Below are 14,438 nucleotides of genomic sequence, written 5' to 3' on the forward strand. Positions count from 1 at the left end.
AGAAAATATTTTTTTGTAAACTAGGAAGACAAAGCAACGTGGTCTCCCCAAATGTATGTGCAGGCCCCTTCCAGACCATGTTTCTCATAAAAGTGTTGAGAGCAAGTGAGAGTCAAAGGAAGGAGAAAAGGAGAGATGGGAAGTTGGCCTGCTTAAGTTTATATTGTATTTTGCTTGGGAGAGGTTTTCCAACTGTGCTTACAGCTTGTGTTTCAACTGTAAGTGGCGTTGAGGATCATTCTTTGCCCTGCTGAACTCCCTGAATATTATTAAACAGTGTATTTTTATATGAGGTGGGTTGAATTTTATGTATCATTTTGTACATACATGCATACATTATATACTGTACATGCAAGTGAGGGTGTCTTATACATTCATTGTTCAGATGTGATGTTCTATAGGTACAATATGTATTAACATTCACTTGGTTAGGGAATAAGGTGTTTTTTACAGTTCACCTAATTTTCAAATCATAGTCCTTTAATACTCATATACTTTTTTGTTATAGTTATAGAGATTTATCCCCTCTTTCTTTCTATCATTACCCCCATTAGTAGTACCCTGTTTAAATAGTTAAGTGTTGAGATATTTAGCAAGGGCTTTTTAAATTGACCTGCCTTAAGTAAGTGTATTGTCTTGTGTGAAGTAAGAAAGGTGGGAAGGGGATTTAAATGGCATTTTAATAGCAACTCACCGACTCTGCTATCTTGTAAGTCTTGGTAAATATTTTCTTCTGACACAAATGTAACAAGGAATGGTGGTGGGGGGGAATCTCAAATGTGGTTAATGGGAGGCAAGTGATATTGATCCTCCTGTTTTGAGGGACATGTTTTACAGATGTCAACTACATTGAAGGGTAACTAAGGCCTAATTTTAATTGTGATGCTGGCAAGGCAAATGAACCTATGGGATTTTCCAGTCACACAGCATCTCCTTTAAGATGAGCTGTTACCTGTTCAAAGCAGCTGTGTGTCCTTAATTAGCACACCAGTGCAACACATGCCCAGGGCACAGACCATGCATAGCTGCTTTGCATGGGCAGTAGCCTAGTATAAATGAGACATTGCAAGTGTAATCTTGCACAGTTGAGTTCTTATGTCATTTAAGTCAGACCATAGAATGCTAGTTGAGTGGGGGGAAGCCCAAGCAGGGCTCAAAGCAATCGTCTGAATTTCTTAACTAGAACAAGAAATCCTTGCTATCCACATTGGCTTTTGTACCAGAAGGCTAGCTCACTTCTGCTTATACTGGAAGGTATGGACTATTGTTTAGGTAGTCGGTTAACCTAAGGTAGTATTAGTACAATTAATAAATATTAAAAGCAGATACTCTATTGAATACACTTTTCTGTGTTGTGTTTTCTGTGTAGTCAACTGGCTAACTTTTGTGATTTCCTTTCATTAGCCTGGTATGGGAACTAATAACTTAGCTGCATCTATGGGTGGATTGAGTCTTCATCAAGAAGGATTAAGATCTATCAACCTTCTTCAAGACAGAAATATACTTCCTGCAACTCCCCTGCAGGCACCTGTCCCAAATTTGCATGAAGATATTCAGAAGCTGAACTGTAATCCAGAGTAAGTTTAGCTAGGATTTGTTCAACAAAGTTCAAAGTTCAAATTTGCTTTTTCACTTTAATATGTCCAGAAGGAACTCCCAGTGGTCATATAAAGTCATGCTTTACTCTTTCCTGGGATCTTAACAAAAACAAAATATATAATGGTGAAAAATCAGTGGTTTAAATACTTAAACGGTTGATCTTTGTTTCGTTAACATAGTTCTTACTTTAATTAATGTGATGCCTATCTAGCATTATTGTAACTACTGCAGTAGCAATTACTTATATGAACATTACACATCCAATCTGCTTTGTAATCAGTTTAACTTTTGCAAAGTAAGAGAGAATATTGACATATTTGGATTGTAAAATTCTCAGAAAACTGCAAGATAGCCTGCAAAGTAATATGTTAAATGGACTATTATGACAAATGGATGATCTGCTAAAATCACACTCACCTTATGAAAACTGTTCAGATGTTCTTGTCCTTCATGCAGTTTTTTTAGGTCAAATGGACATTTTCCACCATGAAATGACCTCATGCTTTTGGGCTAGAAAGTTCCACAAGTGCGATGTGGTCTCCATTGGAAAGGCCTAGTGTAATTCCTTTAGTTGTTTATGCAATATATTTAAAAACTGAAGTTCTCTGAGGCCAGAGCAGTTTCAGTATTTTCTGTGCTTTCTTAGTCTTGATGTTTATTGCTTGCAGAAATTACACAAGGACAATAAAGTGTTTACAATTGTTAGACTATATACTTTAACTACAGATAAAATATTTCCTACATAGCAGCAGGGGCCCCAAAGTTAACACGTTTTTGCTTATTAAACTTGATGCCCTTTGCACTCATTTGTAGTTATCATTTATAAATCATAGGAGAAAAATTATGCATCCAGATGTTTCATGGAGAGAAACAAGTGAAGAATAGCTAAGCTACTGAAATGATCAGCAAGTTTTTGGGCCTAGAGGTGTTAGAATGAGAACAACCAGGATTTTGTGGCTTCAAAGTTCTTTAAGGGCTAGGAAGCCATGACAATACCAAAACAAATAGACATCTATTTCATTGGTCACTAGAATAATCAACCAACAGAAATTGAACCTTTCTGCAGTCCTCAGGTATGGACTAATTTGCACATTATCTTGCCATTAGAAAGCTGCTGCAAACAGATTCTGTATACCTGAACCTCCACATTGCAGCTGTAATGTTGAGAAGTTCCTCATGTGGATTATAACCCTTAGCTTGTGCTAGGAAGTCTGATGCAGACACTCCATGTCACAGGCAGTTCATGTAATAAATTGTTGTAGAAGCTAATTATGAGCTTGTGTGTTCACCATGCAGTGACTGTATATTAGACCCTTGCATAGAAACACAAACTAGTAAGGGGAGTAACAACTTTCAGTACCTCCTTAAGATGTCTTGTCTTGTATGTTAAGAATCATGACTTTAGAGCAACAGTGTATGTAGAGCCTGCATGTAGCTTGTAGTTGCTGTTCAGTTAGGTTTCTTCAAAAATCCAGTGGTTTGAATCCAAATTACTGGAAGTAGAGCAACATTTACAGAATAGGACTTTCTTGCCTTCCCTACTGCAGTCTACTGCAAATTCTAAAAAATTAAATCTGAATGTATTTCCTGAATTGAAACGCTTCAGAACAGATGGTTGGTCTCCTTTGGGTAAAACTGGAGAGAAGGGTCTGTGGAAATTATGCAGGCCGGCATGAATTGATGAAGACCACTGATGGTAACTTTGATCTATCCTTTATCCCTCGTGTAGGTTGTTCCGATGTACCTTGACTAACATTCCTCAAACTCAGGCCTTATTGAACAAAGCCAAACTTCCTTTGGGGCTCCTGCTTCATCCTTTCAAAGACCTATCGGTATGATGCGTTACTTAAAAATTCATATTCTCTTACTGATGACTTTCAAAACAAGGTACTTCCTCAAGTGTGTATTAACTTCACCCCAGAAAAATAACATTTCTCCCAGATGAAATTTCAGCAGCATACAGTACTTGGAACAGCAGACTTAATGGAGACCTTCCAACTTTAAGCATTTTGTCTGCATTCCTATGACAAAAACATACTTTGCACAAGCTTTAAGGAAGCCATAGAGTGTATTTTATCTTGTCATTCATTTCAACTGTTAAAGTTGAAATCAAGGTATATGTGCATTCAAAAAAAGTCTGCCTTTGCCTGATTTTGATTTTGTAGGATGGTTGCTATTTGCAAATAGGCTGCGGGTTTCTAGGCTGGGGAGTAACTGCTTGATTCTAGTGGGAATTGTGGCATCAGTAATAAATGCAGACAGCTTCTGCACCTTGAGCTGCCTTCATATAAAGGATTCCCTTTGTATGTGTTTTCAATGTGCCTTGCAATGTAGGCTGGCTATGACTGCTGGAGAAGCATATATTACCAAGTATGTTAGCACTCAAATATGATCAGCATCTCCGCATGTTGTTCATCTTTGCTGTTTCATATGTATTGCAAGCCCACCCAGGAGTTTCTCTTCTGCCCTGTCCCTAAGCATTTTGTGTTAAAACAGCTTATTTTGAGTTTAGTGCAATATGTGTCTGAAGCATTTATCCATGAGTTTTGTGTAGTCCCTGCTTCTACATTGCATGTGAAATTATGGCTTTTTTCTAATGCTGTCAAACTAACAGCACTGGATTGTACTTAGAATTCCTGCTCTAAATGGTCATGTGGAAGTCAGACATCAGCTTCTGGCAATGCTCATATTTAAATAACTGTTTCTGAGGCATGAGCAGGAAGTGGGCATCTGTGTGACCTTACATAATGAATTCCTGGTGCCCTTTCTCCCCCAGCAACTGCCGGTAGTAACTTCCAGCACAATTGTGAGGTGTCGTAGCTGCAGGACGTATATCAATCCTTTTGTCAGCTTTCTTGACCAAAGGAGATGGAAATGCAACTTATGTTACAGAGTGAATGATGGTAAGTTTTCTTTACAAAATGAACATTAATCTGCTAAACTTCTACTGAAGACCAAACTGGACAAGGCTGCAAGAAATGGGACTGTTAAACAGCTTCGTCCCTTCCTGCATATCCCTAGTCTGAACATGTGTGGCTATAAAGGAGCTTTTAAAGGCAACAGAAGAGCTGTGTGCTTGTCCCCCCCTTTTTTTTTAGTTTGAACCTGAGTTGATATTTCTTATTCTGAATGTTATGATCTTGAACTTGAAAGATATCATTAATTCCTTGATTCCAGTGGGAAATAATTATGGCATCAGTTACCAACACTTCCTAGGTTCTTGTACTGCCAAATGTGACCTTATTTGTAATATCTCTAGGGCTTCCATAGGGAATGCTAGGGCCCACTACAGTTATAAGTAGAATAATCTCTAGAGTGCTAGTATCTTTGTAAAGTGCAATTACAGTTTTTCTTTCTTACAGTTCCTGAGGAATTCATGTACAATCCCGTGACAAGAGTTTATGGAGAACCTCATAAAAGACCTGAGGTTCAAAATGCTACAATTGAATTTATGGCTCCCTCTGAATACATGGTGAGATATTTCCTCCCCCCCCCCCCACTGGCATTTTTTGTTGTTTTAATATCATCTATAAGGATCTGAATTAGTTGAGACACAACTTGAAATTGTGGGTTTGCACTAAGTGAATTGGTCAGGATGAGTTTCAGATTAGCACTTTGTACATACTAGGGATTCCTGAAGTATGTAAAGTAAATTTAAAAGAGGCACCCTCACCCCTCAGTGGCTGAGTGACACCTGACCATACTAAGATACTGTAAAATACTGTCCTCCAGTAGCCATGGAATGCTGAAGGTAGTTGAGCGTAGGTTGGAGACAAAAAAGAAACTGCTAAAATCTGTAAAAACTTAAAGTAACATGGAGGAAACGATTTGGATGAAGGGGAACATTCTCATTCCTCCTCACCCCAGCTCCTTGCAGGTCCTCAGCTTGTTCCTTAATATTAATGTTGCAAATGTACTTGCAGATCTTATTAAATAATGGGTACTTGCTGTACCATTACCCACGGCTTTCTAAAAAAGCTAGTTTTTCAATCTTGCCATATTGATATTATCTTGCTATGCTAAAGATTTAGAATGGGGCCCATAAGATAGGAGGATATAATTCTGGACAGTAATCTACAGAGGAATCTTCAAGGATTGCATCTATGCAGTTCAGCAATTGTTTCCCTTTTAAGAGCAGCTTTCTGCACGATGTTGAAAACAGGCCTTAAAGCTTCTTAAATTATGCTGTATGAAGGTTTACTATATGAAAGCAAATATGACATAAAACAGAGGGGTGGCTAACACCTTAGAAATAAAATTCAAAATGATCTCGAGATGATGGAAAGTTTGACTGAAACTAACAATCAGATTAATCAGAGACAAGTGTAAAGTTCTGCATTTAGAAAAATCAGTTGCACTGGTATAGCATAGGGATACCTGGCTTGGCAATAGCACATGTGAAAAGGATCTTGGGAATGCAGGTGTTCACAAGCTGAATTTCAGTCACCAGTGAGATGCAACTGCGAAAGAGGCTGTGATTTTAAGCTGCATTAATAGAAGCATAGTATTCAATTTCCAAGTAGTGTGCTGTGCTATTTGGAGCATACCTGCACTACTGTGTCCAGTTCTGAGGAAAATGGAGACAAATTAGAAAGAGATCAGAGGAGAGCAACAAAGACTGGTGGTGGTTGTTGTGGGTTTTCTGGGCTGTATTGCCGTGGTCTTGGCATTGTAGTTCCTGACGTTTCGCCAGCAGCTGTGGAACTACAATGCCAAGACCACGGCAATACAGCCCGGAAAACCCACAACAACCATCGTTCTCCGGCCGTGAAAGCCTTCGACAATACAAAGACTGGTGGTCTTGAAGAGAAGTTCTGCAGTGAAAAGTTGAAGGAACTGGCTTATATTTAGCCTAGAGAAGACGGAGGGGAAACATGATCATGCTCTTTAAACTTTTGAAGGTGTCATATGGGGGAGGGGCAGTGGCTCAGTGGTAGGGCATGCAGAAGGTCTCCATCTCCAGTTAAAAGGATCAGGATCTCTCTCCCCCTCCCCCTCCAGTGTCCTTAACCATCAGAAGCAGTTCATGGGGAATCTAGTGTATGTGCATAGCATTTTGGGATCCTGCCCACTGAGTAGAAGCTCTTCTGTTGTGAATCTGCAAGGTTACTGCAATATATTGCTTGTGTTTGCTCAATTACTCTTGTATGCCTCAGTTTGCTCTTGGGTTTGATTAAGGCATGGTTTATAACTTTTTGATGCTTAACTTTGTATGAAGTCAGGTTAAAAAAGTCACCTCATTCATAAAGATCAAGCAAAAAAGTCTTGTGCTCTTTAAAAGTAAACAAAGATAGCAATGTGTGTTATTGCTATCTGGCTCTGCAAATCTGGCTCAGAATTCTAAAAACATACTTAAGCTTGTATGTGTTTGGTATTTGGAAGCATGGTTGGTGTGTGTAGTGTGTGTGTGTATGTGTTATGTGTTGTCCAACTTAGAGAGACTCTATGAATTAACAATTTCCAAAATGTCCTATCATTTAACAACCTTGCTCAGATCTTGCATACTGAAGGTGCTGGCTTCCTTTATTGAATCAAGCCATCTCGCTTTGGGTCTTCCGCTTTTCCTACTGCTTTCCACCTTTTTTAACAGTCTTTTTTCAGTGAGTCTTGTCTCATGATATGACCAAAGTGTGAGAGCCTCAGTTTCATCATTTTAGCTTGTAAGGAGAATTCAGGTTTGGACTGCTCTTCAAAAGATGTGGCTAAATGAAACCTGAAATTTGGATTCCTCTTCCACAGTCATCCTAGCTTTCTATGCTTCTGCATCCCACTATGATAATATTGCTGTTTGAAAAACTATGCTACCTTGAACATGGGACATTTAATAAATGAGTTCAACACAATCTTAAATTCCTGACTTCCCTTCCTGGCATTAATATCAAGGGACTAAAGGAACATATTCAGTGTTTGGCTGCTCGCTTTTGATTTATTTTACTCCCCCTTGTCAAAAGTCTTTCTTGTACCGTTTGAGTTGGTAATTTTATTTAAAACAGACAGGTCACAGTGTCTGACAGCTTTGAATAACTGAAACTTAACTGCTAATTTTTCAGCTACGTCCACCTCAACCTCCTGTGTACCTCTTTGTATTTGATGTGTCTCATAATGCAATAGAAACGGGATACTTGAACACTGTATGCAAGACCTTGCTGGACAATCTAGATTTGTAAGTTCTGTATCTTTTCAGTCTTTTAATGATAATATTTTTGCTATGCTTGGTTGAGCCAATTTATTATCAGTTCTATTATGTGCTGAACTTTTAAAATGTAGCAAGATACACAATTAGTGCAAGTTCAATCTAGTATATGCAACTTTTTCACACTGTGAGTAACTTTGGGAGAGCATTGATCAGGTAGGTCGTAAATTTATGCAAAGCCCAGAAAAGTTTAATGTGCTAATTCCTGATTTCCTTGTATTGAACATGCCAGTTTGCTTCATGGTACTTTTTTGTGTTTAGGCTGTATCCTTTGGTTGTTGGCATATATCTTAGAGGGTGCTTCTGCACTGCTTTTTAATTCATATCTATTTCAAAGTTTTGTCAAATATTTTTCTTATAAAAGGAACACTGAATAATTTGTGGTGTTAGAATTATATATTGCTGCATAAGTGTTAATTTTCTGTGCTCTGAACAAATCTGAATATTGGGTTGATAACTGTGTGCAAAAAGATTATTTATATCCAGAGGACAATATACTACAGATATGTTATGTAGAAAATATCTGTATGGTATGTATGTGCTCTTTAGACCTTTCTTAAATATAATGCTAAATTTCTGTGTTACATTTTCAGACTCCCAGGAAATACTAGAACAAAAATAGGCTTTATAACCTTTGACAGTACAATCCATTTCTATAGCCTTCAGGAAGGTCTCTCTCAACCTCAGATGTTAATCGTTTCAGATATTGAAGGTAGGTAGAAATCACTTGTAATGTTAAATTTATTACGTATCCCTTAAGACTTTAGCATACAAAGTGCCATACTGAAGCTGTTCTCTCCGTCAATGACCTAATTTAGTTTCTTCAAGAAAAAAAAATCAAATGTAGTATTAGCCACACCAGTTGATTTTTCTACACAGATCATTTCTGTGTAGGGAAACTGCTTGTGCCTCTTCTGGTAGGTATATCTGAAGATGGCCAGTTGTATATCACTTACTACATTACAACTTGTTTAACATGCTGACTTCAACAAATCTAGTTATGTTTATCTGCTTACCATGTGTGGAACTCAGAATTCAATACATAATCTGCTGGTTTGTGGCTAGAAACCTGCAGATAAAAATACTAGTGCTTCTCAGCCCTTCCATCTCCTCAAAACTGGCTTAAAGCTTGTGTGCACCAAAAAACATTTTGGTTGATCCAATTGATATTGCTGAAATCTGGATAAGATTCTCTAATGCAGTTCAGCAAGATTTAGAGAATCCCAGATTTATCTGGCCATTATTCCCAATAGGAAAAAATAGCTGGCTGGTGAGGGGAGGGCATTTTTCAAGAAAAATCTACCAGATGTGCAGGAAACCCACTTCTGACTGTACACTAATGACCCCCTCCCTGAGTTTCAGGAAGATTGGACCCTGGGGTCAAAAAACATGCCCCCAGCCATTCTCCATTGTTTCCTATGGTAGAGAAACATAGGGGAAAGGCAGCTACTGGCCAAAGGCACAGTCCCAAATGCAAGCTCAACCCAGAGAGAGCCTGACAGAACCAAAGTGAAGCAAGGGAATGGAATCCCCCAGAATCACGGTGAAGCAAGGAGACCAACATGAAACCAGAGAATCATGTCAAACCAGCGAATTCCACCAAAACCTAAGTGAAGCAAGGGGCACTGTTGCAAGCCCAACAGAACCAGTGTCGCTCACTGAAGCCAGGCAGAACCCAGGGCCAGTGGGAAACACCACAGAACAGAACATGGCCCACAGCATCAAAACAACCAAGCTCAGGTAATGGCAAGCAAACGCAGTTGTAACTTAGATCAAGATGGGTAGCCATCTTAGTCTTGTCTGTAGTATAGAAAAGAGCAAGAGTCTAGTAGCATCTATGGTAGGGCATGAGCTTTTGTGAGTCACAGCGCACTTCTTCAGATACAACTAGAATGTGAGTCCATTTGTCCTTATATCTTGGTGAGAGTATTGATTTCAGGTGCCAAATGACAATAGCTGGTAAGTGACAAAAGCCAGTGAATAACAATAGCAGGCATGATTGAATAGGGCGGGGTATGCAGCAGGGTGATGGATGTGGAGAAATCAGCGTTGGTAATGAGACAGGAAGCCTAAGTCTCGATTCAGTCCAGGTAGATGCATTGTCTTGAGCTTCATTATCAGTTGCAATTCAGCAGTCTTCCTTTCTAATCTTCCTTTGAAATGCCTCTGCAGGATAACTGTTAATTTTAGGTTAGCAACTGAATGTCCTGGAAGGTTGAAATGTTCCCCCACGGGTTTTTGAATGCTGTGATTTCTGATGTTAAACTTATGTCCATTAATTCTTTGTCGAAGGGACTGACCAGTTTGTCCAATATAGAGAGTGGAAGGGCATAAATCGGGATGGCATAAATCACATTAGAGGATGAGCAGGAATATGAACCTGAGATCGTTTGGCTGATATTGGGTCCAGTGATGGTGTTAGGATTAGAGGTGGGCACAAATCACAATACGAAGCAAAAAAATGCACAAATCAGGTTTATTCGTGGTTCGTGAAAATGCAGTTCGTGGGATCGCGTTTTCCACGAACTCCAAGACATTTTTGACCCGGTTTGTGCAAGTCATCAGCGGTTTGTAAAGCCAGACAGGCTGGCGCCGCTGATCGTGTGTAAAACTGACAGCCCCATTCTCCTGCCGCTTGGGCAACGGGAGAATGGGGCTGTCAGTTTCACAGACTCCATGGCTGGGTTCAGCTGATGGGCTGAAGCCGGTGCGGGGTGAGTGAAGCTGACAGCCCCTTTCTCCCGCCGCCGGAGGAGCAGGAGAACGAGGCTGTCAGTTTCACAGACCCAGCGCTAGGTTCAGCCGATGGGCTGAAGTCAGTGTGGGGTGAGTGAAGCTGACAGTCCCGTTCTCCTGCTGCCTGGGTGGAAGGGAACGGGGCTGTCAGTTTCACACAACCTGCGCTGGTTTCAGCCGATGGACCTTCTTCCCTTCAAACTCCTTCAAACCTTCTTCCCTTCAAACTCTGCTCCTTTCCAGCTGGCTGGAAGAAGGGGGGGGGGAACATTGAAGGGAAGAACGTTCTCCATGCCACTTGCAAATGGTGCGGGGAACCTTCTTCCCTTCAAAGTCTGTCCCTTTTCAGCTGGCTGGAGGAAGTGGGGGGAGACTTTGAAGGGAAGAAGGTGCCCTGCACTGCGTGCAAACAGTGCAAGGAACCGTTTTCCCTTCACACTCTTCCCCCTTTCCAGCTGGCTTGCAAGTGGCACGGGGAACCTTCTTCCCTTCAAACTCTCCCCCTTCCCAGCTGCCCTGGGTGGCAGGAGAATGGGGACTGTCAGTTTGACAGACCCCACGCCAGTTTCAGCCCATGGGCTGAAGCCTGTACGGGGTAAGTAAATCTGTCAGCCCTAGCTGAAGCCGGCGCAAAGTCTGTCAACTGACAGCCCCTGTTCTCCCTCTGCCCTGGGCGGCAGGAGAACAGGACTGTCAGTTTCACTCACCCTGCACTGGGTTCAGCCAATGGGCTGAAGCTGGTGTGGAGTGAGTGAAGCTGACAGCCCTGTTATCTTGCCGCCTGAGTGGGAGAACGAGAGCTGTCAGTTTGTGCCGGGTTCAGCCCATGGGCTGAGGGTGGTGCGGGGTCTGTCAAACTGACAGCTCCCATTCTCCTTCCACTCGGGGGACAAGAGAACAGGGCTGTCAGTTTCACTCACACCACACTGGGTTCAGCCGGTGCGGAGTGAGTGATGCTGACAGCTCCGTTTTCCTGCCACTCGGGGGACAGGAGAACAGGGCTGTCAGTTTCACATGCCCCGCACTGGCTTCACCCAATAGGATGAAGCCTGCGTGAGGTGTTTTGAAACTGACAGACTTCTCCTGCTGCTTCGAGGTGACAGGAGAAGGAGGCTGTCAGTTTCAAACGCCCTGCACCGGCTTCAGAAGCCGGCGCTGGGTGTTTGAATTCCATGAGCTACGAACCAGTTTGTGAACTGGTAAAAGTTCATGGAAGTTTGTGGTTCCTGGTTCGTTGAATAGCAATCAACCATGAATCAGGTGGTTTGGGATGTTTTGGTTCGTGCTCATGTCAAGTTAGGATCTATATGAGGGCAAAGTTGGCAACTTGGTTTGTTGCAGGCCTTGGTACCAGAGTCCATGTTACTGTTAAGTAGTTTATCATTGCATGTGAATAGTTGTTTTAGGTTAGCAGGCTGTCTGTAAGCAAGAAAAGGTTGGCCCCTCAGTGCCTGGTGAGGGAAATGTCACAATCCAGCATGGGTTGTAGGTCATTCATAATGCATTGAACTGGCTTGAGTTGTGAGCTGCAAGTGACCACTAGCGGTGTTCTCTTATTTTCTTTGGGCTTGCCTTGTAGCAAGCTGTCCCTGGGTGTCATTCTCGCCTTTCCAATCATCTTTCTCACCATGTCAGGGGGATATTGTAGCTGAAAAAATACCTCTTGCAGATCCTTCAAGTGAGTATCTCTGTCTGAGCCCTACATTATAGTTGTACCTGGAGCAGATGTGACTATAGTGTAGGGCTTGACTATACACAATGGATTGCTTGATGTGGTTGGGGTGGTATCTAGAGGCATGAAGATAGGTTTGCCAATCTGTTGGTTTCTGGTATAATGCGGTACTTGTGTGTCCCTCGTGTATCTGTACTGTGGTGTCCAGGAAGTTTCTTTCTTGTGTAAAATGATTCATAGTTAGATTGATGGTGGGGTGGAAGTTGTGGAAAGGCTGGTGAAATCTCTTGAGAGCTTCTTTGCCATGGGTCCAGACAATAAAAATGTCCTCAGTAAATCTCAAGTAAAGGAGAGGTGCCAGTGAGTAGGAGTTCAGAAAACATTGTTCGAGGTCTGCCATGAAAATTTTGGCATACTGTGGAGCCATGCAGATGCTCATGGCTGTGCCATTGATTTAGAAGTATAGGTTCTCACCAAACCTGTAGTAGTTATGGGTGAGAACAAACATGCAGAGTTCATTGGCAAGATCTGCTGTGGTCCTGTCAGGGATGATGTTTCTAATGGCTTGAAGTTCATCCTGATGGGGTATGTTGGTGTACAAGTGGCAAAAGAACATTTCGGGTGCGGCTTTTCTTATGTTTTTGCATATTTTTGTCCAAGGGTCCAAGAGTGTGCTGGCTGGGCTGGTGGGGTTTTCTTTAGTGAGGGAGAGAGGAGTGTGCATTTTATGGTGTGTCAACTGCTGGTCTGGGAAGAGCACTTTCCCCCGCCTTTCCAACATGGGCTGACAGAAGTTGCAAGCCGCAAAGTGTGCTCGCTTCACTCACTCTGAAAGTCCAGAGCTGGGAAATTGAAGGGTGGCAAGCTGACCTGCACAAAGAGCAACTGTTCAACTCCCCAGGGGAGCAGGCGAGTGCCATGAGGGCTGACAATGTCACCCGCATGGGAAAAGACAAGTTCGCTCTGCATGTTTGTTGGCGGGCATGAGAGGAGCTTCTGAGCTGTGAGAGGTCTTGCCAGACCATTTCTTTCTTGGCCCAGTAGCTCAGATGATAGGTGGAAAGCAACTTGCAGGGCTCTGAAAGGTAACCCCTGACTATTGTCTCTGCTGAATCCTAGCTCACATACCTCATGTTCCAAGAGGGACAGAGTGGCTCCCTGATGGCCTCCCAGGGACATCTCGGAAGTGGCCATGGGGGAACCTGCTGAGAAGGGGTGTTAAGGGGAAACAGAAGTGAATCCCCCTCTATCCCCTTCGCTGACAGTATGCCCCTTTTGGCCTGCAGCAAGCCACACCCAGTTATAGAGCTTGCCTTTTAAGATGGTGAGCTTTCTGGCTTGCTCAGCAATGCTACCCTTGATGCGTGGGTCGCACATGATTGCCAACATGCATGGTTCCTTCCTCATGAAAGGCTGCAGGTGGGACTTGATGCCGTCTTGTAGCCTTATTACGAGAACACACACCGCTGGAACAAGGTCTTTATGCCCTATGTCTGGGTCCAGGAAGGAGGCCATCTTTCTCTGAAGTGTCTGGATCTGAGGAATAACTATACCCAGAGTCACTATATCAAACGAGACCACAATGGTGAAGTTCTTAAAGGGCCTAAATAAATTTGGCCAAAACAAAGATCTTGAGATTTTTCTAAGTCAAAATGCTTGAAAGAATACCCCTGACAAATTTTTGGAGAACCCATCGAAGAAGTTAGACAGTTCAAATATCTTGGTGGAATGTTTAATTATGATTTGATCTGGAACGCTCACATAAAATCTGTCATAGGGAAGACCCAAATGACTTTAACTATTCTTAAGAATTTTTTTATACCAAAGGTCAATTTATTCCTCTTTTGTTAATGCTATATAAAGCTGTCATTCTCAGTTGGGGCTGTATGCCATTCCAATTTGGGTCAATGGACCGCTGGACCCACTCGATAAGCTCCAGCAAATCTTTTTTTTTGTAAGATTCTTTCTCTTCCTCCTTGTGTACCTTCAGCTGTGGTGTGGCTCGAACTCTGACTCCCTCAGGTTTCAAATAAGCAAATAAGCAAAATTAAGCAACAAGAACAACAATTTTCTCAGTACCAGCAGCTACTCTCTCTTGCCTTTAAACCAACATGCAAGCCACGAAGAAAATACGAGCCCCCCCCTGAACAGTCAGCAAAAGAAAAAAAAGAACAACTAACTACAAGCAAGCAAGTTGGCAAAAGCCAAAGCGCGCGCGCACACACACACACACCCAAA

At 41.9% G+C, this 14,438-nt stretch overlaps 1 protein-coding gene across 2 annotated transcripts in view; it reads left to right on the forward strand.

The window, feature by feature from the left end:
- Positions 1–14,438, forward strand: part of SEC24A (SEC24 homolog A, COPII coat complex component) — a 54,567-nt gene that overhangs the window by 19,507 nt on the left and 20,622 nt on the right. For both annotated transcript variants that reach the window (XM_054975862.1, XM_054975863.1), the window contains exons 6-11: positions 1,405–1,577; positions 3,329–3,431; positions 4,376–4,502; positions 4,962–5,071; positions 7,650–7,762; positions 8,386–8,504. In XM_054975862.1, coding sequence (XP_054831837.1) covers positions 1,405–1,577; positions 3,329–3,431; positions 4,376–4,502; positions 4,962–5,071; positions 7,650–7,762; positions 8,386–8,504 — 745 coding nt within the window. The remainder of the gene's footprint in view (positions 1–1,404; positions 1,578–3,328; positions 3,432–4,375; positions 4,503–4,961; positions 5,072–7,649; positions 7,763–8,385; positions 8,505–14,438) is intronic.

This window comes from Eublepharis macularius, chromosome 4 (genome assembly GCF_028583425.1).
Source record: "Eublepharis macularius isolate TG4126 chromosome 4, MPM_Emac_v1.0, whole genome shotgun sequence".
NCBI classification, from domain to species: Eukaryota; Metazoa; Chordata; class Lepidosauria; order Squamata; family Eublepharidae; genus Eublepharis; species Eublepharis macularius.